Source organism: Coenobita brevimanus, chromosome 104 (genome assembly GCF_032717465.1).
Source record: "Coenobita brevimanus isolate Jiangsu-jjx chromosome 104, ASM3271746v2, whole genome shotgun sequence".
Lineage (NCBI taxonomy): Eukaryota > Metazoa > Arthropoda > Malacostraca > Decapoda > Coenobitidae > Coenobita > Coenobita brevimanus.
This window is the reverse complement of record NC_137057.1, coordinates 43,652,547-43,678,910: the sequence shown is the minus strand read 5'-3', so window position 1 is coordinate 43,678,910 and position 26,364 is coordinate 43,652,547. Positions and strand designations below refer to the sequence as shown.

General features: G+C 41.1%; 1 protein-coding gene across 1 annotated transcript in view; it reads left to right on the top strand.

Moving 5' to 3' along the window:
- Positions 1 to 25,635, top strand: part of LOC145416091 (uncharacterized) — a 43,891-nt gene extending 18,256 nt beyond the window's left edge. The window contains exons 2-6 of the mRNA XM_080285182.1: positions 10,050 to 10,139; positions 15,840 to 16,000; positions 19,758 to 19,968; positions 24,566 to 24,862; positions 25,517 to 25,635. Of these exons, the coding sequence (XP_080141308.1) occupies positions 10,050 to 10,139; positions 15,840 to 16,000; positions 19,758 to 19,968; positions 24,566 to 24,862; positions 25,517 to 25,635 (878 nt within the window). The remainder of the gene's footprint in view (positions 1 to 10,049; positions 10,140 to 15,839; positions 16,001 to 19,757; positions 19,969 to 24,565; positions 24,863 to 25,516) is intronic.
- Positions 25,636 to 26,364: the final 729 nt, after the last annotated feature.

Below are 26,364 nucleotides of genomic sequence, written 5' to 3'. Positions count from 1 at the left end.
GAATGAGCCTGAAAAAAGAAGAAATATGCCAATATTCAAAGTAAAAGAAATAATTCATATAATTCTTGTGAGTGGCAACACTGACACACCCAGTCTGGCCTAAGGTAAAGTATGTACCCCTCCGTAGACCCAAGCATAGCTTGTACAGGTGTTGCTAGGGAAAAATGCTCACATTTACTGGCTTTTACCGTAATTTTAAGGGCGAGGAATAATCACATTTATAATCATAAGCTACTATGTAGGACAAAATAGTAGGCATATGCCAATACTGAAGTAAAAAAAAAAAAAAACATTATTCACTCGCGAGCGGCAACACTTCCACACCTAGTCGGTGGCCTTGATCTCAGGGGTGGTGTGGAAATGGTCAAATTTACAATATATATACAAAATTATGTAAAAGAAAATATCCAAAATGTCTCTTGCAATAAAAGAGAGAGAGAGAGAGAGAGAGAGGCAGGCAGGCAGGAGAGGGGCAAGGTTGAATGCATTGTCAGCATGACGGGGGTGGTGGTGGTGGCATTGTCAGGCTGAGAGAGTGATGGAGGAAGGGGAAAGAGAATGAATGAATGAAAATCAATCATGGTACTGCAATAACGGGTCATCTGTCGCTGTATACAAATAATGATAAATATCACTAAATATAACAAAACCAAATTAACAAATGAAAGCACAATTATAATCAACTTATAAAAGAATCAGAAGTACTCAGGGTGGCTCACATCCCCCGCCAGGAGAGAGAGAGAGAGAGATAACGGTATAGAAAACGTGGCAACACTGTACACAGGTGCGGGCCACACCACAGCCGCAAACTTAGGCGAGTCCTACTATAGTCAGGCTTAAAAGGAAAGAGTTCTCTCATCTATATACGATATCAATCTCTCATTTATATACGATATCAATCAATAAATAAATTAATCAATTAATTAATTATTGTTTATTTATCATTATCAGTATATCTTTCTGGCTATGTCTGTTTATCTGTCTATGTATAAATCTGTTCATCTATCTCTATGTCTATTTATCGATCGATCTATCTATCTATATATATATATATATATATATATATATATATATATATATATATATATTAATTATTGTTTATTTATCAATATCAGTATATCTGGCTATGTCTGTTTATCTGTCTATGTATAAATCTGCTTTCTTTGAAAGCAGTGATCAGAAACAGGGAAGTGAGCATGGAAGTGAAAAAGTTACTACATGACAGTATTGTGATACCAACTCTAACGTACGGAAGTGAAGCTTGGACGTTGTTGGAAGGACACAAGTCAAGAGTGAGAGCTGTGGAAATGAGTTATTTAAGAGGAACCTGTGGAGTCACATGGAGAGACAGGCTGACGAATGAGGATATAAAGGAACGTTGTGGTGTTGATGTGGATGTGATAGGGAGCGTTATGAGGAACACACTGAGGTGGTTTGGCCATGTGGCGAGGATGGAGGGTGAAAGACTGACGAAGAGAGTGTATGTGAGTGAGGTGGAGGGGGGAAGAGGGAGGGGGAGGCCGAGGATGAGATGGAGGGATGGGGTGGAGAGGTATATGAGAGTGGGGGGTGTGAGTTGGGAGCAGGGCAGTGAAATGGCGGGGGACAGGGCGACTTGGAGGCGATTTGTTTGTGGCCACCCCAAACGGGATTGAGGCGTCTGGCAATATATATCTATATATATATATATATATATATATATATATATATATATATATATATATATATATATATATATATATATATATATATATATATATATATATATATATATATATATATATATATATATATATATATATATATATATATATATATATGAAGCCTCTGTGGTAGAGTGTGCGTTTCGTACACGGGTGAGTCAGGGTTCGCGCCCCGCCCGGGTAATAAACTTTGGGAGTGTTCACCCGGCCACGTACTGCATTGGCGGACACAAGGGGTGCTGTGGTGGAACCAGTGTCGCTTACTGTGAAGTATGCTTGCACCCAGTCGGCTTGCGTGGGCCGATTACACTTGGTTCACAGACTACACACACATCCAAAGCCACTCTAACATTACAGTTACACTTACAAGCACTTCTCACCCTACATACAATCTCTACCAGACAGCTTAAGCCACTTCGTAGAGATACATTGGCTGTATCGTCCCGACTTCGATCGGGATAGGCCGGTCCTGCAGTGGATACTCAAACAGCTAATGATGATGATGATATATATATATATATATATATATATATATATATATATGCATGCCTTAAACCATATATATATATATATATATATATATATATATATATATATATATATATATATATATATATATATATATATATATATATATGCATGCCTTAAACCATGGCCATGTTCGTAGTCTTTCCTACCAAGATAACGTCTTCAATCATGCTACAAATCTGATGACGTATTGTACTGGCACCGTATATTCTTGCTAAGTTCAAAAGGATGTTTTTATCTCACATCGCACTATACGAAGCCCGTTCAGTTAATAATATAATTGCATCAACTAGAAAAGGCGAAATTAATTGCTGGATGTTTGTGGAGTTGGGGAAATAGTGATAAAAACTGTCAGAAGCGTGCAAAAATTCTTGTAATAGCTGTTGGTGGCTGATCTTAAATAAAAATGCTGGTGGCAGATTGTGGAGAAAGGGAAAGACATGACAGGTGAATCATTTTTATAAATCACGTCAATGAAACACTCAAGATGAATCAGTGGCAAGAGAAAAGTTATCAAGAAATACAGGAATGGAAATATAGAGATATGAAGACTGGGCACAAATAGCTGAAGGATGCAATCATGACAAACAAAGAATCCAAGCTTGCATTTGCGTCTTTTTATGCAGTTATTTCATGGCAAAATTTGTAAGACATATTACTGATTCCCTCGTTCGTTTTTCATTCCGTAAGATTTTTATAATGGTGGATTCGATTTCATTTCTGTTTACCATATTAAATCTATTATTCTTAAAATAATATTGATGGTTTATACATTAGGGCTTTTTAAGCCATTTTTACTGATTACAACTTTAGGGTTGTATAGTAATTCAGATTATTTATATTTTCTGTCTTCCGTAATTACTCTGAGTGACTTTTTTTTTTTTTTTTTTTTATGTGTCCGACTCTGGGCATAGGCTTCACAGCCTGCTATCAAGGCCCAGCAGTCCTCCTACATACCATACACCTCTACATGTCGCCATTTCGGCGCTAACACCCACCGTCCATATTGAATACATGCTAGGGCTGTCTCATACAGGACTGGTGTATTGGTATTAGCGGGGGTATTTTTACGACATGTCGGCGGGTCTTCTGGTAGATCAGTAAAGCCTGATTTAATGAAATTTAAGAGGAACCTACTGTAAACGTGGGTATATTATGCACTATGGGTGGAGCAGCTGCAGCGTCCACCAAAAAGCCAAACATCGTACTTCCTTTAATATTTCCATGGGAAGGACTCTGGTCCGAGCCAGGTAACGTGCTGTCTAGCACCGAACATACTCCCAACACTACATCGGGTGCCTAAATAACATCCCTTCTCCTCCTCCTCCACCTGCTTAACAAACAAATCTATCGCCAATAACCACCATTGCCATCCAAAACCATCATTCAAAATGCATCCTTCGTTAATCACCACCAGACTTACACTCCTCAGATATTACCAGACCCACGGAGACACGACTGCACATACCCAGTGCGCAAAGTGGTCACCACTCATCCCTGCCAGAATACCAACACTATATACAACTCACAATAATCCATGATACCTACATTGCAGTACAGCCTTCCTACCCTCCACACCAAAACACACTTACTCACCTTATGCACTCTACTGTCGCAGCCCAGACTATCTTTCGACAAAATCTCAACAAAAGACAACTGGTAGCAATCAGTTGATGTAGCTAGTTCCCTGCGGTCGACTGGGTTCATGACTGGATGAGTCCGGAATTACATCAGCAAGGAGAATTATATTACATTTTGTATGGTCTATCCTAGATACTGTCGGACGACTTTGTTTAGCTTAGAAGAGGTCCCCAACTAGTGTAGAGGTTAATAGTCATATTTAACCCGAAAAGTTTGAAAAGTATCCACTAAGCTCAATAAAATTGCTTGGATATAGGAAGAATAAGAAGGGAGAGATGTCACCATAGTGAACGGACTGAATTCTGGCGTCTGTATCCTTGATGTTTTCATATTCATAAGTCTAGAAAATTTTGAGGATAATTTTTCTATAATTTCAGTTTGAATTTGAATCCATTTAGTGTTCAATCTGCTGTTGTCTTTAAAATCTGACATTAACACACCTATGCTCAAACACCAAGAGCGAGTGTTTGTTTTGATAGGTGTGTGTGTTTGTGTTTGTCTATGAGGCTGAGCTGGCATAATAACTCGAACAGCTTGTATCCGATTTAAACAAAATTTGGTGGAAGTGCTTATGAACAACCAGTAAATAACTTATCTTCTTTTTTTTTTTTTTTTTACAATAGTTCAGAGATCAAGGTCACAGGGCTGGGTCAATATGTGACCTAACAAAGTCAGCTTAAGCAGTTTTTTTCCAGTTTAGACTAAATTTAGGGGAAGATTTGCGGGAATGCCAAGAGCAGAGTGATTAAGTTTTGAGAAGGAAGGTCAAAGACAAGGTGAAAATTTTGACCTGTGCGTGTGTGTGTGTGTGTGTGTGTGTGTGTGTGTGTGTGTGTGTGTGTGTGTGTGTGTGGAGCGAAATAAAGTTTTTATCCCATTTTTACAAAACCTGGTGGAAGGGTGAAGATCAGACTCACAGGCCAAGACCAACTTAACCTTTTAACTACTAGAAAACAATCCTTTTCTTCTAAAATGCTTGTTAAGAAGTAGGAATCGCAAAAGTGCACATAAGAGAGATAAAAAAAGAACATAAACAAGAGAGCCTTCAGGATGGGAGGAGATTTGGAGACCTATAACCATTACTACATTCCACCAGCTACAAGTGTGTGGCTAAAGCGTGGAATGTAGTAATGGGTACAGTCTCCATATCTCCTCCCATCCTGAATACTCTCTTGCTTCTATGCTTTTTTCATTTCTTATCTGTGCGCTTTTGCCATTCCATCTTCTTAACAATCATTTTAGAAGATTCTTTTGTTTTCTGTTTTATGATCTTGTGGAAGTAAAATTATGCATAAAGCTAATGTTAACTTTGGATTGTTACATGTATAGCATACTGCAAAACTAACACGAGGGTGAAAAGCAGGGTTTTGGTACGTTCCTTAACTGTAAGCGAGATACAGCTAACCAATGTTGTGAAAAATGGCATGCTGACGGGTGACCGTGATCCTGTTTTGAGGCCGTAACTCGCGAACCGTAATCTGAGTGCTTTTCTAAACATAAAAAGAAACATCTACACTTGACAAGCAGCATTTTGTATACAGCACGCTTGAGGATGCCTTTTAGTTTTTTAGTTATGGCTGATGAGGAAGAAAGAAAGAACAAATCAGTATTGCCTATCTGTGGTTCAATTTTGCGGCTCCTACAAAGGTTAGCAGGACTTTGTGAGTAATTTTGCTCTTGAATAGCAAAGGGTTTTAGTTCATAAGCTTAGAACTGGGCTTTGCAACTTCTTTCATGCAAATGCCCTATAGTACAGGATGCCATTTTGAACTTGTGCCATTGCTACTTATGGAGTGCTACTGCACTCCATGATGAGTGTTTCTCACAACTGAATATAATCATCTTGAGTGCACACACACACACACACACACACACACACACACACACACACACACAAATCATCAAAGATTTTAAAACTGTCAATATACCTCAGCCTTAAAATCGTCTCGTGTTAGCCTGAGTAGAATGCCCAAATATATCAATTGTTGCTAAAGCAATAAATAGTTTTTACTCAGCTAACCCTCTCGTTACTAATCGATACAGCCTGCGTCCAACAGAGCGCGAGTACATGGGACAGTTCTGGGCGCCCAAGAACACACACTGAGACCCCCTCCCCCTGTCACTGGGCTATTCCCGTGCACTCAGTTCATAAACAGTTTATCCTCACAAGCTTATTAATGTTTCATTATTTTTTTTTTTTCACATTAATCCTGAATTAATGTACTTGCTTATGGTGTTGTAAATAATGATCAGCCGAGTGTAAATTGTCTTAATATATTTTTTACTTCATTTTTTTTCTTAGAAATACAATTTTTATGGTTAATGTTACTGAGAAAAAGTTATAGGGAATATATTTGGATACATTTTGGTATATAAAGAATTACTGATGGTCAATTTGGGCTGATTTTACGGAGCGCGAAAGGAGATTATCTTAAGCTTGAGCAAAGCTCGTAGCACACTGACTGGGGCAGTGGGGTGGCGCTGGGTGTGGGGTGGGTTGAGCGTGGCGGAGGAATACACGGGGACGCAAGTAGTGGTTTGTTCTCTCCCAGAAATGGATGCAAAATCATTCCATAACAATACAACAGGGGCCATTTCATTTGACGCAACTGGTGTCGAATGGTAAGGTAACGAGCAGTTGAAATATGTGCAGATGCAGCCTGTGTCAAATGGTAATGAGCGCATGAAATCTGAACCTCACCCATAAACACCAAAGGGTTAAGACCAAACTTTGTGGATGGGTTGGAATAGGGTCAGAAGAAAGTGGTCCGAGTTTGAGCACAATCAATGCTCAAGGTCACCAGAAAAGGCAAAAGTCTGTTATAGGGCAATTTCGACTAAAACAGTTTTGATATGATTTGAAGTAAACTTGGTGGAAGTACTGAGGGTCAGGCAATAATAAAATAAAAGTTTGACAACTATCGGTCAAAGGTCAAGGTCACAGGGCAAGGTCAAAATTCAACTCTTGGAAATGTGTGTACATAAAATAACTATAATAGTTTTGATCTTAACTGGATGAAACTCACTCAATGAGTTGAGGATCGCCCAAAAGTTTGAGCTATTCTTTTTAGAACAATAGGTCAGAGGTGAAGGTCACATGGCAAACACCACTCAAGCAGTTTTTATCCAGTCTAGGCTAAGCTTTGTGGAATGGTTCAGCTTAACACCAGGATAAAGAGGCACAATCTTCAAAGCAATCACTCAAAGTTCATGACTGCTGGGGATGGTCAAAAGTCAGAGTTATGGGGCAAAGTCAGTTCATACAGTTTTATTTAATCTGAAGGGTTAGGCAGAACGAAGGGTTAAGGGTTAGGCCACAATGAAATAATTGAGCTTTGATAAAAATCTGTTGAAAGTGAAGGTCACCGGGCAGTCAAATATTATGTCATTGTATTAGTTGGCTGGGGCGGGTGTTACATTCTTAGTACTCCATCTATTTTTGAAAAATTTTATTTAAATTATTTTTCTAGGTATTCCTCCTTGGACCATTTTTATTTCCTATTCTAATTCTACTGTTTGTGGTATTTCTGTTTCCTTCTACTAAGCCATCCATGTGAGTATTATTATCTGTTCTTGCGTTTTTAAACATCGTCTTCTAAAGTCTGGGTTCTCTTCTATTTTGTTCTTAATGATGCTAGTGTCAGTTAATTTCCATTTACTCATTTTAGCCATTGATATGTAGTTGGTTGGTGTCCGCAAAACTGACTAGAAGTTGCATTCTTTTGGCACTGGAATAATCACGGCCTTTTATCCAAAGTAATCATCATGCATATTATGCTACCATATTCTCTTTTATACTATTTGCATATATTTTTGTAACGACATACCATGCCTCAGTAACGTGTAGGAAGATAATATGCGTAATGTGCGAAATATATCTGACATAAAGCAAAATGAAGCCTCATATGCCACGAAAGGTATAGTACCGAGTGGTCCTGCTTTCGATCGCACACGAGGGTCATTTAGTCATAAAGTGCTACACAACTCGGAAAAATAAAAAAATAAAACAGGTAGATCTACCATCTGTCTGTTGCTGACACCTTAATCCATAAAGGGTGGCCACAAGCAAATCACCTCATGTCACCCTTTCCTCCACCAATAGGCTGCCTTATCTAAAATTTTTGCCTTCTTCTTTAACCCGTACATTCCCGCCGTCGGCATGGTGCCGACAGTACGAAATGTCTCCATTAATCCCAGTGACGTGATGGTGCCGACAGCAAAATTCGAGCGTTGTAGCACTTCTCAAACTGCTTTAATTTAGCTAATTTTTTGCTCAGGAGTAGCCTAATGTATTGGCTACACTGTGTCCATGCAGTTGTGATACTGAGTTTGGTAACTGGTTCTGAGTGGGTGGATAACATCAGTGTGCCACTGTCCGTCATAGCGTTAGGATGTTACGAAATCGCGCCATTTTTCCGAATCATTAGGCTGGAGGAGGCTGTTGAAATTGACACATGGACCCTTCTGTCCCTTCATTTAGTGATTCTTCAGAAGAGAAAGACCTGGATGACTATTCTGGGGAGAAATATGAACCTTTTTTTTTTTTTTTTTTTTTCGGCCTATCAACCATTGGGGCCGAAGCCCCTGGTTATTAAGGCCATGTATATATATATATATATATATATATATATAAATATATATATATATATATATATATATATTTAAAATATATATATGTATATACATTTAAACATATATACATATATATACAACATATATATATATATACATACACACACACACACACACACACACACACACACACACTCTTCCATGCATACATACAGACACACTTTCATGCAAACGTACATATATATATATATATATATATATATATATATATATATATATATATATATATATATATATATATAATTTTAAACTTTTTTTTTAATTTTTTCTTGGTTTTATATTTTTAATACCTTATATTATAAAGAAAAACTAATCTAAACACCCTAAAACTAATCACCTAACAGACAAATCGCTAACCTATACTAAATCCTACAGAGACAAATAACTAAACCTACACTAATGGTAAATATGAGCCAGTGAAGGACACTGAGAAAGGGGAATCCCCCATTTCCCTCTTCCCCCCTCCCCCCCGTTCTCTCTCATCTCGCCCAGCTGGGTGGGAAAACGTTGCTCACGGCTTGGGAAACTGGGCTAAAAACGTGACGGAGGCCATCCTGCTCTTATTTGTCCTATAAGGAGTACTTTTTTTTGTTTTTCCTTGATTTATATGTCCTTTTGGATTGTTTTATGCAATAAAAATTTCTTCCGTTTCTGGTCTGGGATTGGGTGGGTATAAAATTGCAAAAATGCCTGGGATGGTACGGGTTAATAATACATCTCTGTTCCATCCTTCTGTCTCATCCTTTGTCTCACCCTTCCCCTACCCCTTCCACCTCATTCACATACACTTTCATAGTCAATCTATCACTCTCCATTATCTCTGCAAGGCCTTAAACCATCGCATAAAAGGTCTTAAACCATTGCATAAAAGTGCTCTAAGTACTTTTTAAAAATGTGTTGCAAGTTCTTCCCTTTCCACTCTTTCTTGTTACCCGTCCCCGGCCTAGAGGGGCTCTGGGACGGGTATTGTTTTAACTCAGCTTGTCTGTTTTCCTGTTTGTCTGTCTGTCTGTCTGTTAACAACTATACTGGAAAATTACTGATGCGATTTTGACTAATATTACATGGATGGTGGGACGGGCTATGACCTAATCACCTGGCTAAATTTTGGGCCAAACTGTGCCAAGGCCCAGGCTGTAGGCCAAAAAATGTAAAAAAATGGGAACGGGTAATTTTTTTTTTTCCCGCCATAACTCCTTTCAGATTCGTTATATCGGCGTGAAACCAAAATCTAAAGGTGCATCTTTAAAAGCTGAAACCTATAACATGCCTTATTACATCAGGGGGTCACCCCCACTTAGCGGTAGGGGGGTCAATGTCAGGTGAGTCGGGCCTAAAATTTCAAATGAGCATAAGATCGTCAATTTTCACCCAATTTACTCAAAATATGACGTGACATCTTTGACTAAATACCCTATTATGTTTATATGTCAGCACTAAAATGACTTTCGGGAATGGGTTTGCTGTGCTTTGGCACTGCTTCTTGTTTACTCTTTATTCTACTATGTGATATTCTGTGTTAATTTATTCCCTCTTCTTCAGCAGATATGGCCTTCCAGTCCTGCCACTCAACACTGCTGGTCACTTATGCTCTGCTATTGTTCGTCCTCACAGCTCCTGCCACAACCATGGACGGTACGTAAATAATGAAGTAACAAATAAATGCATGAGGCAACACAACTGCAAAAACAACTAACAAAAAGTTACCGTACCACACCACGGACAGTATACAAATGAGAAACATCATCGTCACTCAGCCTTTTTTCCCACGTTCAGTGGGATAAGATAGGATCAAGAAAGTAAGGAAGGGGAGAGAATATAATAGTGGGAAAACTAATCAAGACCATATTCTGGGAAATAAGTCATCCGCCCATTTGCTCACGATTCAGGGGCCCAAAATCCATGGTTCTTCCTTTCAGTCACCCTCTTTGCATGTATTTTCATAATTACCCTCAGAACAGAGTCAGTCCCACAGCTAAAACGACCCTGTCTATCTCTGACTAGTCATTCTCATGTACTTTTCACGTTCTCTATGATACTTCCTCAGTAAACAGCACTCTGATCATTTCGTATCATTCATTTCGTTTACAAACGTTTCAATATTCTTCCATGCATCGGTCTTGGTCATCTAATAGCAGCTGCCCATGCTGAATGATCTCTGGCAATCTTCCTATTCAGTCCCTTATCCCTGAGGTCAAACTCTATGACCTCATCCCAGGCCTTTTTCGATCTGCCTCTCGCTACCCTACCCCTGATGTTCACATTTTCACTTTCCATATTCAGTTGTCACCCTCCATTCAGTTCAGCCTTTTCATCGAGGGTTACCAACAGCATCCAAACCTAACCTAACCTAACCTTGCTTTTCCAGTGGCTCTCAGTGCGCCATGAAATGGCCCAATGTAGTTCTTTTCACTAAGGACCACCGAGAACCACTACATTGCCTTTCCAGTGGCCCTCGGTGAAAAGACTCACTGCTTCATCCTCCCCACATGCCCAAACCATCTTAATCTACCTCCCTTCATCACAGCACCAGTACACTCGAATCCCATCCTTCCTCTTAACTCTTCATTCATAAATCTACCCAGCCAAGGCTTACAGTCAATGATGCACTACACATCCACCCAACCACTGTCATTTCTGCACGTTTGAGCCTATGAATATCCGCCTCCTTTCTGCCCAGGTCTCACTACCATACAGCATTACACTGCTAACACAAGTCACATACAAAGATTCCATAGCATGGGAGGGAGAGCCCTCTGAATCTCAAGCGAGACAATAGCTCCCTGAACTTCCTCTCACCACTCCTTACCCCACCTCCAGCACATAACATGTCCCACAAACAACAAAACTCTTACACATACTCAAGAGACTCAGCAACAGAATCAATCCTTTCATGCCTGACAATATCTACATGCTCTCCCTGACACGCCACACACACAAAAGCTTCATTATCTCGCAGTCTACCTCTAGTACCACTCCATCTCTTATTCACCCACTTATCACAAGTACTGCACAAGATGGAGTTACTTCCCACACCCAAGTGGCAAACTGCACATGGCCACTCTCTCTCTGCTTTGACAGTACCACCACCACCCTTAGATATCATCACGGTTGTTTTATCTGAATTTACTCTCAAACCCTTGTGCCCCATCTCTCTACTTCCGAATGTTTCTTCCGCCTCCCTCTCATTCTCTGCAGTCAATACCAGGCATCAGCATACAACAACTCCATGAAAGTGCATTTCTGAAGTCACGTGAAGGAGCTTCAAGCACCATGACAAACAATAAGGGGCTCAACACTGATCCCTGATGCACTCCAACATTCACCTATATTTTTTCACAGAGACACTATCACAGCCATTTGCCATTCTTTTCACACCGTGGCACCAATCGAACAGGGCAGTACTCCCGTGGAGGACGGAAAGCTGGTGACAAGGAGAGTTGGAGCACTTATTTAAAAACCCTCAAGACTAGCTTCTGGCCATTCCCCTTTACAGAACATTTTCAGAGTCTCAGTAACTTGGGAGTAAGCCAGCATATTCTTCTCCTACATTTTCATCTAGCTTTCAACAAGAAACTATATATGCATTATAACACCACACTTCTTGTTCCAAAATTTGCAAAAATGACATCTCAACACCCATCTGCGGAGTCCACGTGGGGGAGGAGGGGGACCATCAATGCCCCCACCATCAGCCCCTCTTCCAGTGATGAGCAAGTGAGTTCAATGAAACCATTTTGTGGCTCACTTTTTATTAATTTCTGCACCATTTATGGCCTTACCCCTAATTTTGCTGTTCCAGACCATCTCTCTTCCGTTTAACCACACCTCTTCCTTACTCAGGAGTGGCAGTCAGAAGCTACTTTCTCTGTAATCACTTTAAGCCAAAGACCGTTGTTGTGTGTATGTATGCAGCAACGTATCTTACTCTCGTGTCCCTGAACTTGAATCCTCTGAGTTCTCCACATTTGACTTCAGCTATCCTGCCATTCTCTTACTAAATATGTTTGTCCTGTGTACTTATCCATTAATTCTACAGACTATAAAAAAAAAGTTTGACTATCTTACTTCTAAGATAATACATATTCTGTCAATTTTTCCCTTCTCTGAAAACTTTCTAGATGATGTCAATGTTCACCACCACCTTTGGGTCTCGTTTTTGTTCACTGACCCAGCAGTGTCGAAGACTATATCTTTCTGATCCTTAATGACCTAAAGCATCTTGTACAGCACCCTACACATATCCCTGACCGCCTTGGAGAGAGTGCCAACATACTTAACCTATTCCTTATAACTATTTCTACTTACTCAGTCAATCTTATCTTTCTGTTTGGCTTCTCCGATCACAACCTGATAACCCTAATTTGTCCTATTGTTCCAGAAAGGCCTGTGAACTCTCTCAAGAAGTAGCGGCTGTGGCACTATGGAGTTGCTGATTGGGCAGTGTTTCCTTGGATTTTCCTTTAATGATTACTGCTTGCATGGCCGAAAGTCATCTGAGTGTGCCTTGCACAGTATGGAGATCATTCTCTTGCATAAAGAAGCATACATTCCTTTCTCTCATCGTTGGACTAATGCAAAGAAACCTTAGTTAAATCATATTTATTCTAATGCTGTCAGCAACAAGAAGAATGCCTGCAATAGGTACCAGTGCCAACCCACCACTGAATCACATCTCTTTCATGTTTCTGCTTGGAACCATGCCAAGTCTTTTCTTCACACTGATAAGAATAGTTTCATTCCTTCTACAGTAAGTGGTTTGAATGGTTTGACTTCCTCTTTTCCACTCTGATGGCTCTGTCACTGCTAGTTCTGTTAGAAAGGTAGAACTCTTTGCCCATACTTTCTCCTCCAGTTCCACCTTGGATGACTCTGGTGGTGTGTCTCCACCTCTTTTTCCATCTGACTTCCTCATGACTGTCATTAAATTTTCTTTGGTTGATGTACCTTCTGCCCTCACAGGCTTCCAAACTAACAAAGCATATTGGCCTGATGGGGTCCCTCCTGTTGTTCTTAACAACTTTGCCTCTCTGCTGACACCCTTCCTAGGTAAAATCTTTTACCTTTGTTAGTCGACATGTACCTTTGTTTCATGCTTAAATTTGCTCTCATTAAGCCTCAAAAGAAGGGTGACCATTCCTAGTCCTCTGACTGTCGCCTAATTACTTTGATTACTATAATTTCTAAAGATTTTTAAATACATTAACAAAAAGAAATTTTAACAAGAAATTAAATTCTTTTATCAAAACCTTTCCAATTGTCATTAGGGGTTCTGCCAGGGATGCTCCAGGCGATCTTACCTTCCTTTCAGACTCTTGATTATCCTCATTTTGGGACTTCGGCGAAAACTTCTATCTGTGCCTTGATCTCCAGCTTCCTTTCTGGTCTTCCATAGCTGCTGCTGTAGACAGTCACCGATCTTCTAGCGCTATGAAGAGTAGCATTCTGCTGGGTTCTGTCCTTTCACCAACCCCTTTTTATTCATCAGTGACTTCTATGCTGCACATCTAACCTACTCACTCATACATTGAACACTCCACTTTTTACTTGTCCTTTTGCTACTCACAGCGTCCATTCCAGCAGTTACTTCAACAAACTCAGAATGAGGCTATGAGACACCTAATTGGTGACTTGGCTCATGTCTCTGATTGAGGTACAAGTAACCTTGTTGTTTTAATGCATTAAAAACTCATTTTCTGCAGGTTTCAGCTAGCCAAAATTTTCCATAAGAATATCGTTTAATATTTAACAAAATCAAACTCAATTGTGCAACATTTCTGAGCATACTTGGGATTTCATTTTCTTTGTATTTATCTTGGAAACATCATATGACCTTGCTTGCGAAATCTGTTTCCAAGAGATTATATATGCGAAGCTAACTCTGTGTCTTCTTTAACCTTGGCCGGCTGTTGACTTTATACAGAGCTTTTATTCGCTCCTGCATAGAGTGCAACTATAGCATCTTGTGTGTTGGGGGTGGGTGGGTATGAACATTCACCTCTCCTGAACAAGATGGAGTCAAAGGCTTTTCTTCTCATTAACATTCCTCCTTTTACAGACTCCTTTCACCCTCTTTTCGCCTCGCCTTGCACCTTTATCTCTTCTCTATCGCTGTTTTACTGATCACTGCTCTTCTGACTGTCTACGCGCACAGCACCCGTCTAGTAGCAAACTCTCACCTCTTTTCTGTCCAGCTCTCGAATGTAAGAGTTGACTGATACTCTTAGTCCTTCATGTATGCAGCATGTCAAATCTGGAAGTGTCTCCCTCTGTCCGTATTTCCTTCAGCCTATGACCTCCAGTCTTTTAAATGCAGTGTGTCCAGTCATCCTGAAATGAATGGCTCTTCAGTTTAGCTCTATTATTATATTTTCTTGGAGGACACAATCTTGCGGGCGTCTGCCCTTTGGTTTCCTCCTTCCCCAAGTTTTAACAAATCCGTTCGTCAAAATTTTTTATATGTTTTCAGCAAACACTTCATTCCATTCGTCACTGCACTTAATCATCGCTGGAAACACGTCATGGGTACCTGATGCCATCCCATTCTTTTTATTGCATCACAGGATTCTTTACTTGTTTCAGTTTCGAATAATGTGCCAGTAATAACGATAAATCGAAAACTTTAAGAAAAAAAGAAGCTGTTTTTAACAGTGATGGTACGTGTTTGGTTTTACGATGGCCTTGGCCACGCAAATGTAATTACGGTATAAGTACTCTCAGTCTCCTAAACAGCCAACACCCACGACAATCATGAAAATGCACAAATCTGCCCTTGATCTCTCGTCATTGTGTTACACTCTTCTCCCTAGATTCTCCAAAGATAAAATTACAGAGAAAAGGAACACAATTTGTCTTTCACCCTTTCTCTCTACTCCCCCCTCCCCTGTAAAAAGAACATCAACTTCCTTCACGTCAGGTTTCTCCTTTTCTTCCCATGCTTCCTCTAACAACACAATATCACACTCAGTCTCTTGTCTGTCAGAAAACGCAGATGATACCGCTTGATGAAATTCTAATGGAACGGTTTTTACGAACTGCGCGAAAGTTGTAGTAGTTGCAAACTCAGGCCCATCTGAAGTGTGAACCAAGTGGGCTGCGGGTTTCAGGTGCCATCCTTTTGAAGTCCACCATCCTCCTTTCTGGGGATAGGGAGATATATCACCTCGTTTATCTTACAAACATGAGTTAGGCATGATTAACGTAAATATTTTGCATCTGAGTTTTCGTGAGTGTAATGTTTTTTTTCCAACCTTCCCAGAATTTACAAAAGAAAAGAGTCTTTTACTTCGCGTACTAATTTCTTTCTTCCCCCTCCCCCTTTCTCCTCTGTCACAGACAGGTCAGTATGGAAGGACATACTGAAGGAAGCACCCCCCATCCAGTACTCCACCCTGAGCGGCCCGTCCTTCACCAACACCACAGAGACCACGGTCACGGTTGTGTCTGGTACCACCGCCATGCTGCCGTGTGGTATTAGGAACCTGCATAACTACACCGTGAGTTGACACACGTTAATTGGCCAATAGTTAAAACTGTTGGGAAATGGATCAGAATTACTGAAACACAAAGGTTGACATTAAGAGACTTAGAGATAGATAGACAGAGGGATAGAGAAACTAGCAGACAGATATCACATAGACAAAGATAGACAGATAAGCATAGAAAGAGTATGTGTGAGTGTACACGTGTGTGTGTGTGTGTGTGTGTGTGTGTGTGTGTGTGTGTGTGTGTTTTGGGAACTATGGCTATAAACTCAGAGAAATTTAGAACAGTAAATTTCATCTTTGACGTTAAGAGTATCGCATGTAGAGTTAAACCACGAGAAATATGCTAAATTTATTAGGTAGGCGGTAGGTACTCGTGGAACTGTAAGAGAACCTCTGAGTACAAGACGCTTCTCCCTAAGCTGAATATTATTATCCTGTGGTACTATTACTGAAGTAGACAGCAGAATTACTAAAGAGTCGTGTTAAAATAGTACCTACTCATTGAACCGGGTGACATACTGAGGCAACAGCACCATGTTCATATGAATCGTGAACCCGGTGGACCGCAGGTTGAAGCTGCCCTCATCCTGCAGGCCACTTGATTGGGAGTGAGTTGAGGGACGTTTGTAATACTAGGCAGTGCAGCCGCCGAGTTATGTCGGTGGTGCAGCGTGAAGGTGTCCCTCTCCAACACCGTGACGTCTTATAAAACCAATTTTGATGTCTCAAGATTATGCAGTCAAAATACGAAAGCAGTAAGATGTAAAATAATTAAATACCGGCAGTACGGTTCTGTCCAATGCATAAGTTTTGAAAATTCTTCAGACATATATTACATTGTCAGGACACATATTTTAAATACTGTATACTTTTGAAAGGGGTTGTTTCCTGGCTTCGAAATAATAGTTGGCAAATGCAGTTAATAAGTACAGTAAGTGGGTGTGCAGTAGGCCAGTCCATTATCATAATTATATCACACTCCCACCACTTCACCTCTACGGGTCCTTTTGTAAACTGAAAATAAAATCATTTAGGATGGTCGAGAAGAGTTTGTAGAGTCATCATTGCAGTGGATGGGTTAATAATGATTATTTCTTGGTCTTTCTGCATTAGAGTTCCCTAACTCACTTAAGCCCTTCATTCCGATATGTATTAATCATAGTATGCCTGAAATCTTACATGATTCTATGCAGCATCTTAGAAAACATATTTGATCTGGAATGGTTACATACATCATTTATAAATCCTTCAATGTTTAATTCAGATACACTTAAGAGTGCCATCATAATAAATGCAAACACTGTTTAAGAAGTTGAGTAGTACAAGTGCCTGGGGCATATACTAAAACTAACGAAAGATCATGAAAACAAACAAAAAATGCATTACAATTGAATGGAATGTTTCTGGTAAACACAGAGACACCATGGAAAGTAGATTGCCAGGACGTATGAAACAAAAAGTATATAACGAATATAATCCCAGCTATGACGTACGGTTGTAAGACCTGGAAATTGACGAAATCGATAGTAAACAAACTAATCCGTTCTCAAAAAACTATGAAAACATCAGTGTTGGGAATATCTTTTAGACACAGGAAGAGATAAACTTCAGTGAGACAGCAGACTAAAGCCAAAGACATTATAGATGTTATAAGAGAATAGAAATGGGGGTGGGCAGGTCATGTAGCAAGAATAAGAGATAACTGATGGAGTAAGAGGCTGACTGACTGGACTCCGAGATTGCAAGCGTAATTGAAAAATGTCAAACAGGAGGTGGAGAGATGAGATAGAGAAGCTTGCAGGCTAAACATGACAAAGACTGACTCAGTCAAGGAATTCGTGGAGAGAGTTGGGGAGGCCTCTGTTCTACAGTGACTTGCAATGGATGATGATGATGATGATGATGATGATGATATCTTACTCATCTGAATCTAAAAACTGAAGATTAAAAGGAAAAGTCAATGAATAGCGAAAAATCAGTAGAAATGACACCCTCGGACTGAAGAGATTCCTGCAAGTGTTCCTCATTAACTTTTTATATCCGACTAATGTCGTTTGTTTATCTTATTCTTTCTGCACCAGATGATCTTATGTAACTTAGGAAAGTCCTGCTGAACTGGCCGGGTATATTATTACTTCGTCTAACGCCTCCAGTTCTAACAGTTTCTCTAAAAATGGATGAAAATAGTCACGAGGGGATAAGAATTAATCCAAAATGACATCCCCGGGCTCTGTAGGTTAACAGTGCACTGTAACGCTTTCTCTCTCAGTTAAAACATGTAGCAGTAACTCATTCATATATAACAGTTATGATTAAGATGAACCAAATCTCATGAATTAAAAACTACAGTTGCTTCATCACAGACATCAACCTAACGCTATGAAACCCTTATAGAATTAGAAGTGGGGAAGATTCAGCAACACACACACACACACACACACACACACACACACACACACACACACACACACACACACACACACACACACACACACACACACACACACACACACACACACACACACACACACACACACATCTGCTTACCCAACATAGTGATTCACTCATCCTTTCACTCGCCATTTAAGCCTCAGCTCCAGGACGATGGCTCCCCCCCCCCTCCGTCACTCTCTCTCTCTCTCTCTCTCTCTCTCTCTCTCATGGTTCCCCCATCACTCTCTCTCTCTCTCTCTCTCTCTCTCTCTCTCTCTCTCTCTCTCTCATGGTTCCCCCCATCACTCTCTCTCTCTCTCTCTCTCTCTCTCTCTCTCTCTCGAGAGAGAGAGAGAGAGAGAGAGAGAGAGAGAGAGAGAGAGAGAGAGAGAGAGAGAGAGAGAGTGCAATCAACACCCCCCCCCTGTACAGGTGTCGTCAGTGGGCAGGCGTCGTATTAGACTGGATACTATTAAATTAATAATCAAAGTCTTGGAAGGCTAAGCACTGCACCACCAATAACTCTCCTTAACATACAGGTGTTGTGGGTGTCACGGTAAGCATAACTAATTCCTGACCGTCATACCTAAAATACAAATCTTAAATACTAAGTTCATGCCAACTATGTGTGAAAAGTGCTTCCTCTGACGACCAGTAACCTTTCATACAGGTGTCGGGGGTACGATAATAATTGACCTCTGGAGGTGGTGGTCCAGTGGTTTAAGAAGTCCTCTGTTGTCTGAAATGACCCACGTTCATTCCCAGTCTGGGACAGGGAGCAATTTGATTAAATGAATTCTGAAATAGAATTTACTGACCCGTCGATGTCGTAAAATTATTGCCGCTAATATCAGTATACCAGTCCAGAGTGAGACAGCTCTAGCATGTACTCAGTATGGACCGTGGGTATTAACGCCGAAACGGTAACATGTGAAAATGTGTTACATGTCGAAGACTGCTGGACCGAATGGAACTGACTGTCAAGCCTAAAAGTATTCACCTACACCTCAGACACAATGTAAGAGTCAGCCAGTAACGCTAAACACTTCACCACCATTAACCTTTCTTCCATGCAAGTGTCATGGGTGCAGCGGCGGGACAGTCGCCTCCTGACCACCAAGTCCGTCACCTACACTCCAGACACAAGGCTGGAGTCAGCCAAGAACGCTAAACAACTTACCACCATTTACTTTCTGTCATCCAGGTGTCGTGGGTGCGGGGTCAGGATATTTGCATCCAAACCACAAAGTCTGTCACCAACGCTTCAGACGCCAGATTCCAGTCAGCCAGTAACGCTAAGTAGTTCACCATCATTAACCTTCCCTTCATACAGGTGTCGTGGGTGCGGGGGCGTGACATTCGCCTCCTGACCACCAAGTCCGTCACGTACACCTCAGACGCCAGGTTCGTGTCGGTCAACCCAGCGGGAGGGCAGCAGTGGATTCTGAAGATACACTACGTAAGGAAGACCGACGCGGGCTCCTATCTGTGTCAGGTCTCCACCACCCCGCCCATCACACACACCGTCAACCTCACTGTGCAAGGTGACTAATCCCTGTTCACTTTAACTTGGCATGAAATGGCCATCTCTCCACTTCGAATCACGAGTTGTAGCAATAGGCTAAGAATAGAATATGATACTGGCCACGAAAAAATACTATGGAAAGGATATAAAGCCACAGTATTGTCTTGTCCTGCCAATGAGGTACGGAAAGTAAGCTGTAAAATGACAAAAAATCTCCATCTAGTTAACATGGATAAGCTATAATATTTTGAACGAATAGCGCAACATCTCTCGTTGAAAAGTGGCTCTTGAGCTGAGTACAGTCGCCCGGAGATAGCCAGAATAAAAAAAAAAATGGTGGGAGGAGGTGTCATTGAAACGAATGTCATAAGTTCTGCTCACTACATCCCAACACAGGTACTGGTAGTGGTTAATGTGTGTCTGTTGTTAATGAGAAAGGTCTACGGATTTTGTTTCTATTCCCTTCACTACGAGTATCAACATCTGGTTTAAGCTTATGGGAATAGTCTGATGGTAAAAACGAAGATATATGAAAAATATTACAGATAGATAGTTTGGGCAATACCATAATTCGACAACATTAATGACTCAGCCGAAGGAAGCTTTTTTCGTTTTCATTTAGTTTAACGCTATACCAGTGAAGCTGACAAGATTTAAAGATGTATTAGGCCTCTGATCAGTACATTCACGAAAATATAAATGTTTGTCTCCTCCAGAATCGAGTCTTCAACTCATCCTTACCTATAATGTAATTAGTTTTACTATTTCTAGTGGCTCTAGGGCACCCTTGTCTGTTCTTCAGCATTTTAATCTCCCCACCCCTTGGTGTGGGAAATTTGAGAAAAGCTCCACCTGGTGTGCCGTCATGCCCAGAGTATTTCGTTTTGCTGGGTGTCAGCCTATCCTGGATTACAAGGAACTGAGTGGTGGTGAGGCAGCAAGGGCAACAGCTACCCTTGATGCCTCGATCAGCCCTCTTCCCTACAGGGACTACTTCCCTTTGATTAAAGCTGTTGTCCAGAGCTCCTGGCAACATGCATTGGGTTACATTTCCTGTTCCAAGCAAGCTACGGGAGGTGACGGCTTCAATTAGTTTACGGGTCTATACAGCCATGCCCCGTCACTGGGAAGTTGCCATGACCCGCCTGCGGATCGATCATACACGCCTGACGCAGTGCCGTCTCCTGGAGGGAATATCCCCACCTTATTGTGAAGACTGTCTGGTCCCACTGACTGTGTGCCATTGGTCATTTGAGTGTAATAGTCTACGCCCTAGGGGACGCCCTCGGTTTAATATATATATATATATATATATATATATATATATATATATATATATATATATATATATATGGATGGATGGGTGTGCTGTGGAATGCCTGAAGAGCGGTGGAGTGACTATTGTTGACTGGTTAGTAAGAATGTTGAATGTGTGCTTTGAGAAAGGTATGGTGCCAATTGACTGGGCAAGTGCTTGTGTGGTCCCGTTGTATAAAGGCAAGGGTGATAAGTATGAATGTACTAGCTTTAGGGGTATAAGTCTGTTGAGTGTTGTAGGTAAGGTGTATGGTAGAGTGTTAATTATGAGAGTTAGAGAGGGTACAGAGGGAGTGATCGGTGATGAGCAGTGTGGCTTTAGGAGAGGGAGGGGATGCGTTGATCAGGTGTTTGCTGTGAGACAAGTGTGTGAAAAGTATTTAGCGAAAGGCAAGGATGTGTTTTGGGCATTTATGGATTTAGAGAAAGCGTATGATAGAATTGATAGGGAGGCTTTGTGGACTGTTTTAAGATTGTATGGACTTGATGGTAGGTTACTAAAAGGGGTGAAAAGTTTTTATGTAAATAGTAGAGCGTGTGTAAGAGTAGGAAGTGCTGTGAGTGATTGGTTTCCCGTGAGAGTGGGGCTGCGACAGGGATGTGTGATGTCGCCTTGGTTGTTTAATATTTACATGGATGGTGTTGTAAGGGAGGTGAATGCAAGAGTTTTAGATGGAGGTCTGAGTCTGGTGAATGTTGATGGTAGAGAGTGGAATCTGAAGCAGCTGCTGTTTGCAGATGATACTGCACTGGTGACTGATTCAGAGGAGAGATTAAGACAGTTGGTAGAGGAGTTTGAAAGGGTGTATGAAAGGAGGAAATTGAAAGTAAATGAGAATAAGAGTAAAGTGATGAAGTGTACGAGGTTGATAGATGGTAGGGGGATGAATATAGTTTTGAATGGTGAGTTGCTTGAGGAGGTAGATTGTTTTAAATATCTAGGGTCACATGTTGCTGTGTATGGAAGAATAGATGCAGAAGTGAAGTTTAGAATAAATGAAGTAGGAAAGGTGCTGGGAGGAATGAAAAAAGTGTTTAAATGTCGTTCGCTTAGAATGGATGTAAAGAGAAGACTGTATGAGGGTGTTGTGGTACCGACTGCGTTATATGGGGCTGAAACATGGAATATGGGTGTAGCAGAGAGGAAAAGTTTGAATGTAATGGAGATGAGGTGTCTGAGGAGTATGTGTGGAGTGAATCGTATGGATCGGGTGCGAAATAATGAAGTGCGAAGGAGAACTGGAGTTGTTCGGGAGATGGCTGGTAGAGTTGAGCAGAGGGTGTTGCGATGGTTTGGGCATATGGAGAGAATGGATAATGAGCGATTGGTGAAAAAGATAACTAGATCTGATGTGAGTGGTGTAAGGCTGAGAGGAAGACCACGAATAGGATGGATGGACAGTGTGAAGAGAGCACTGGATGCGAGAGGGTTGTCTGTTGAGCAAGGAAGAGTGGCTGTGCGTGACAGAAATAAATGGAGAGAAATTGTGAATGAATAAGTGATGACGCAGCCCTGAGGGGATATTCTCCTGCATTGGGTCTGATCAACTAGTCAGATCAGGTGCGGGTAAGGGGATGGGTCTGTTATGATGTGGCAGGGGTAAACCAGTTCTGCTGTCGGGCCCTGCTGCGGATGTCACTGATTGCATTGCGCAGTTGACCCTTGTGCGGTGTGGTGCGGTGAGGATCTGTCCGTTCTCCCCTTTGGGGCAAAGATGCGAATGAATGTGTTTGAATGGATGAGTAAATGGGGAGTGTGTCGTCCTGTCTCGGCTACCTCCCTTTCCTTGGGGGAAGCAGCCTAGGTATATATATATATATATATATATATATATATATATATATATATATACAGGTAGGTAGGTGGGGGCGCCCACCATCCACTCACTCAATGTAGTGCTGCTCTCGGGTGTCTGCCCTGTCCTCTCCTCCATCCTTGTTTCCTTCCATCTTCTGTCTTTTTTTCTTTCATTCTTTTCTCTTCCTTCTGCCTACGGGTAACTTTACACTCCCTCTTCTGTCTTTTATTCCTTCATTCTTTCCTCTCCCTTCTGACTGTGGGTGACTCTACACTGAGTGACAAGCCAAATGGTCTCCTGTACACCAGGATTGAACCGGTGAAGGTTTATATCCAAGTGGTGGTTGAGGTTTATTGCTCATGTAATGCCACTCAGGGATGAGTGAGGCTGGTCACTCTCATCTTAAATGTCAGGACCAACTGCCTAGGCCCGGGCTTCTACGCTTCTCATGGGGCAATGTAGGATTGGATGATGGATGGATGGATATATATATATATATATATATATATATATATATATATATATATATATATATATTTCTACGCTTCTCTTGGGGCAATGTAGGATTGGATGATGGATGGATATATATATATATATATATATATATATATATATATATATATATATATATATATATATATATATATGTGTGTGTGTGTGTGTGTGTGTGTGTGTGTGTGTGTGTGTGTGTGTGTGTGTGTGTGTGTGTGTGTGTGTGTGTGTGAGTGTGTGTGTGTGTGTGTGTGTGTGTGTGTGTGTGTGTGTGTAAATTAAGTTATCTTTGTTTTATTTTTACTCCTGTTGTATGGCAGCAATGACCTCTTTGTTACACTGCCATGATGTTTTTAGTGTAATGAACTAATGATTCAGTCATTCAATCAATTAATTAATTCAAAATCGAGTATGGCATCATTACCCACTGAAACATGGCAGTAGAGCTGAAGAAGAGTGTCTGGAGGCAGCACTAGAAATAATAATAATAATAATAATAATAATAATAATAATAATAAATTCCCTGATCACTTCGTTCCACCAAACATAGGGAAATGTGTGTTTGCTCCCAAATCGAGTATGGCATCATTATCAGCTGAAGCACGGGCGCTGTATTGTAATTATTATTGCTTTGGCCCCGGGCACCAAATGCGCACATTAGTGTTACTCCAGCTTTGTGGCCACAATGAAACCATAACTGGCTGTTACATAGTTTGCTGGTGCTCGAGAGGGATGCCTTCATGTTGATGGAATGGATATAACCAGGCGACTCCATTACCTGGCTATGCAAACGTCCTTTAGCTACTTCCTTGTCCCCCAAAAGGAGTACGGTAGGTTGCAAGAGAAGGCAACTTAAGCCTGCAGTCCACCGGGTTTACGTTTCAGATGAGCCTGGGGTCACACTAATGATATACTTTTCTATTATAGTAGACGAGAATTCGGTTTAGGAAAATTGAGTTATTATTTTAGGGCAATATCTACTCTTACAGCATTTCTTTCCATTAATAGAAGCTGTAGCGACAGTGCAGCCGAGCAGAGAGGTGTACGTGCAGTCTGGGAGTCGCCTGGAAGTGGTATGCCAAGTCCAGGGATGTCCACCTCCAGCCTTCCTTGCCTGGATCAGAGAAGGCCAACCCGTTGCCACCCCTACGGCTCACGAGTTCCAGGTCACCGATAACAATGTGACCACTCCTGTGTCTCGACTGTCCCTGGCTCGATCCCACGCCACACCCACAGACTCTGGCACCTACACATGCACTTCCACCTGTACACAGCCGCTGAATGTTACAGTGCACGTGTTAAAAGGTGAGATTCTATAAGGGAACTCGTTATTTTTGCTACCAACAGACCACTTAATGCACCTCAAGAAGAACCTCTAGCAACTAAGGGAAAATGTAGACTGTCTATTCATGACGGCTGTAAGATGCACTACACGTGAGAAGACTTTGATTTCAATCATTCCCTGCATACATTTCGTGACAACCCCAAACGTTTACTCAGAGAGAGAGAGAGAGAGAGAGACGTCCGCAAGCATAATCCATTGCTAAGTACAACTCATAGGGACTCCAGTCTTTAATAATATTCTTGAATAAATGTGTAATGACTCCAAACCTACTTTCAAACCTGTCATTTGCAAATATACGAGTATTCATTGCATTTATTAATCCCAACAATACATTCAAGGTCATTTTGTCTGTTTTTTCCCTTCCACCAGTTGAACTATTAAACTTTGGGATACCGTTTCTCAAGAAAGAGCTTAATATAGATTATTTCTAACCACTTCACCCCGGGAAGTTGCCCCATTTTTCTAAAGATACTCGTAATTGACTGAATAGCAAAAATAAAATAGGAAGGCTTCACTGTAAGGGAAGGGCTATGCCATCAATAATTTTTACTATATTCTGGATGCCTTCAAAGTGTATTTCTTACCCTGCCCACACTGCATGACGAAATTTTCAGGTGAGGAATTGGCCGCCATGCAGCACCACAACACCTCCTGCCCACTAAACCTGTCCACCAGCCTGGCCTGTACCTTAATAGTCTCCGCCACCCTACTGCTCCTGCTCACTAGGTCCTAGACGGAGCCTCCTTCAGTCACGCCAGCGTGGAGCTGCACTCGGCCCTGTCTCTGTCATACCGTGCCTTAGCACCCTCCGCCTTTTATGCAGAGAGAAGCAGGGAAAGGCATGGCATGGGAAGGTTAAGGTTGTTTAACACAGGTGAGGAATTCTGTACTGCCTGAGCAAATAGACAGACTGACAGGAATGTTTACTGAGAAGAATTAAAGAAATGGAACACTGACTGCATTACTTTAATACCAAAGAAGATGCACAGTTTCTTCCTTTGGATTCAGACAAGGCATGGAGACTGCATACCCAGTTCTGTGATATTTATGCCGATTTCTTTGAAATCCATGAGCTCTCATTTCCTTGTTTCTGAACATATTTATTTTTGGAAGTAGGGCTTGCTTCCCCAAAGATTTATTGGGAGGTTCAGGTTCCCTAAATATCACATTACGGATGAGAGTCCGTTGTACACCAGGTACTAAGTTTTCAAAGCCTTGTATGGCCTCCTTTCACTGTTTCTGGGAACTGTTTATTTGGTGAGGGAGCTGACACAGATAAAAGTCATGGTTGTAATATTGTTTATAATGGAAAACTTCCCAGTAGCGAGACGAACTCACCTGGAAAGATTAATTAAAATCCATCAAATAGCCTAGGAGTAATTAAAGAAAACACACACACACACACACACACACACACACACACACACACACACACACACACACACACACACACACACACACA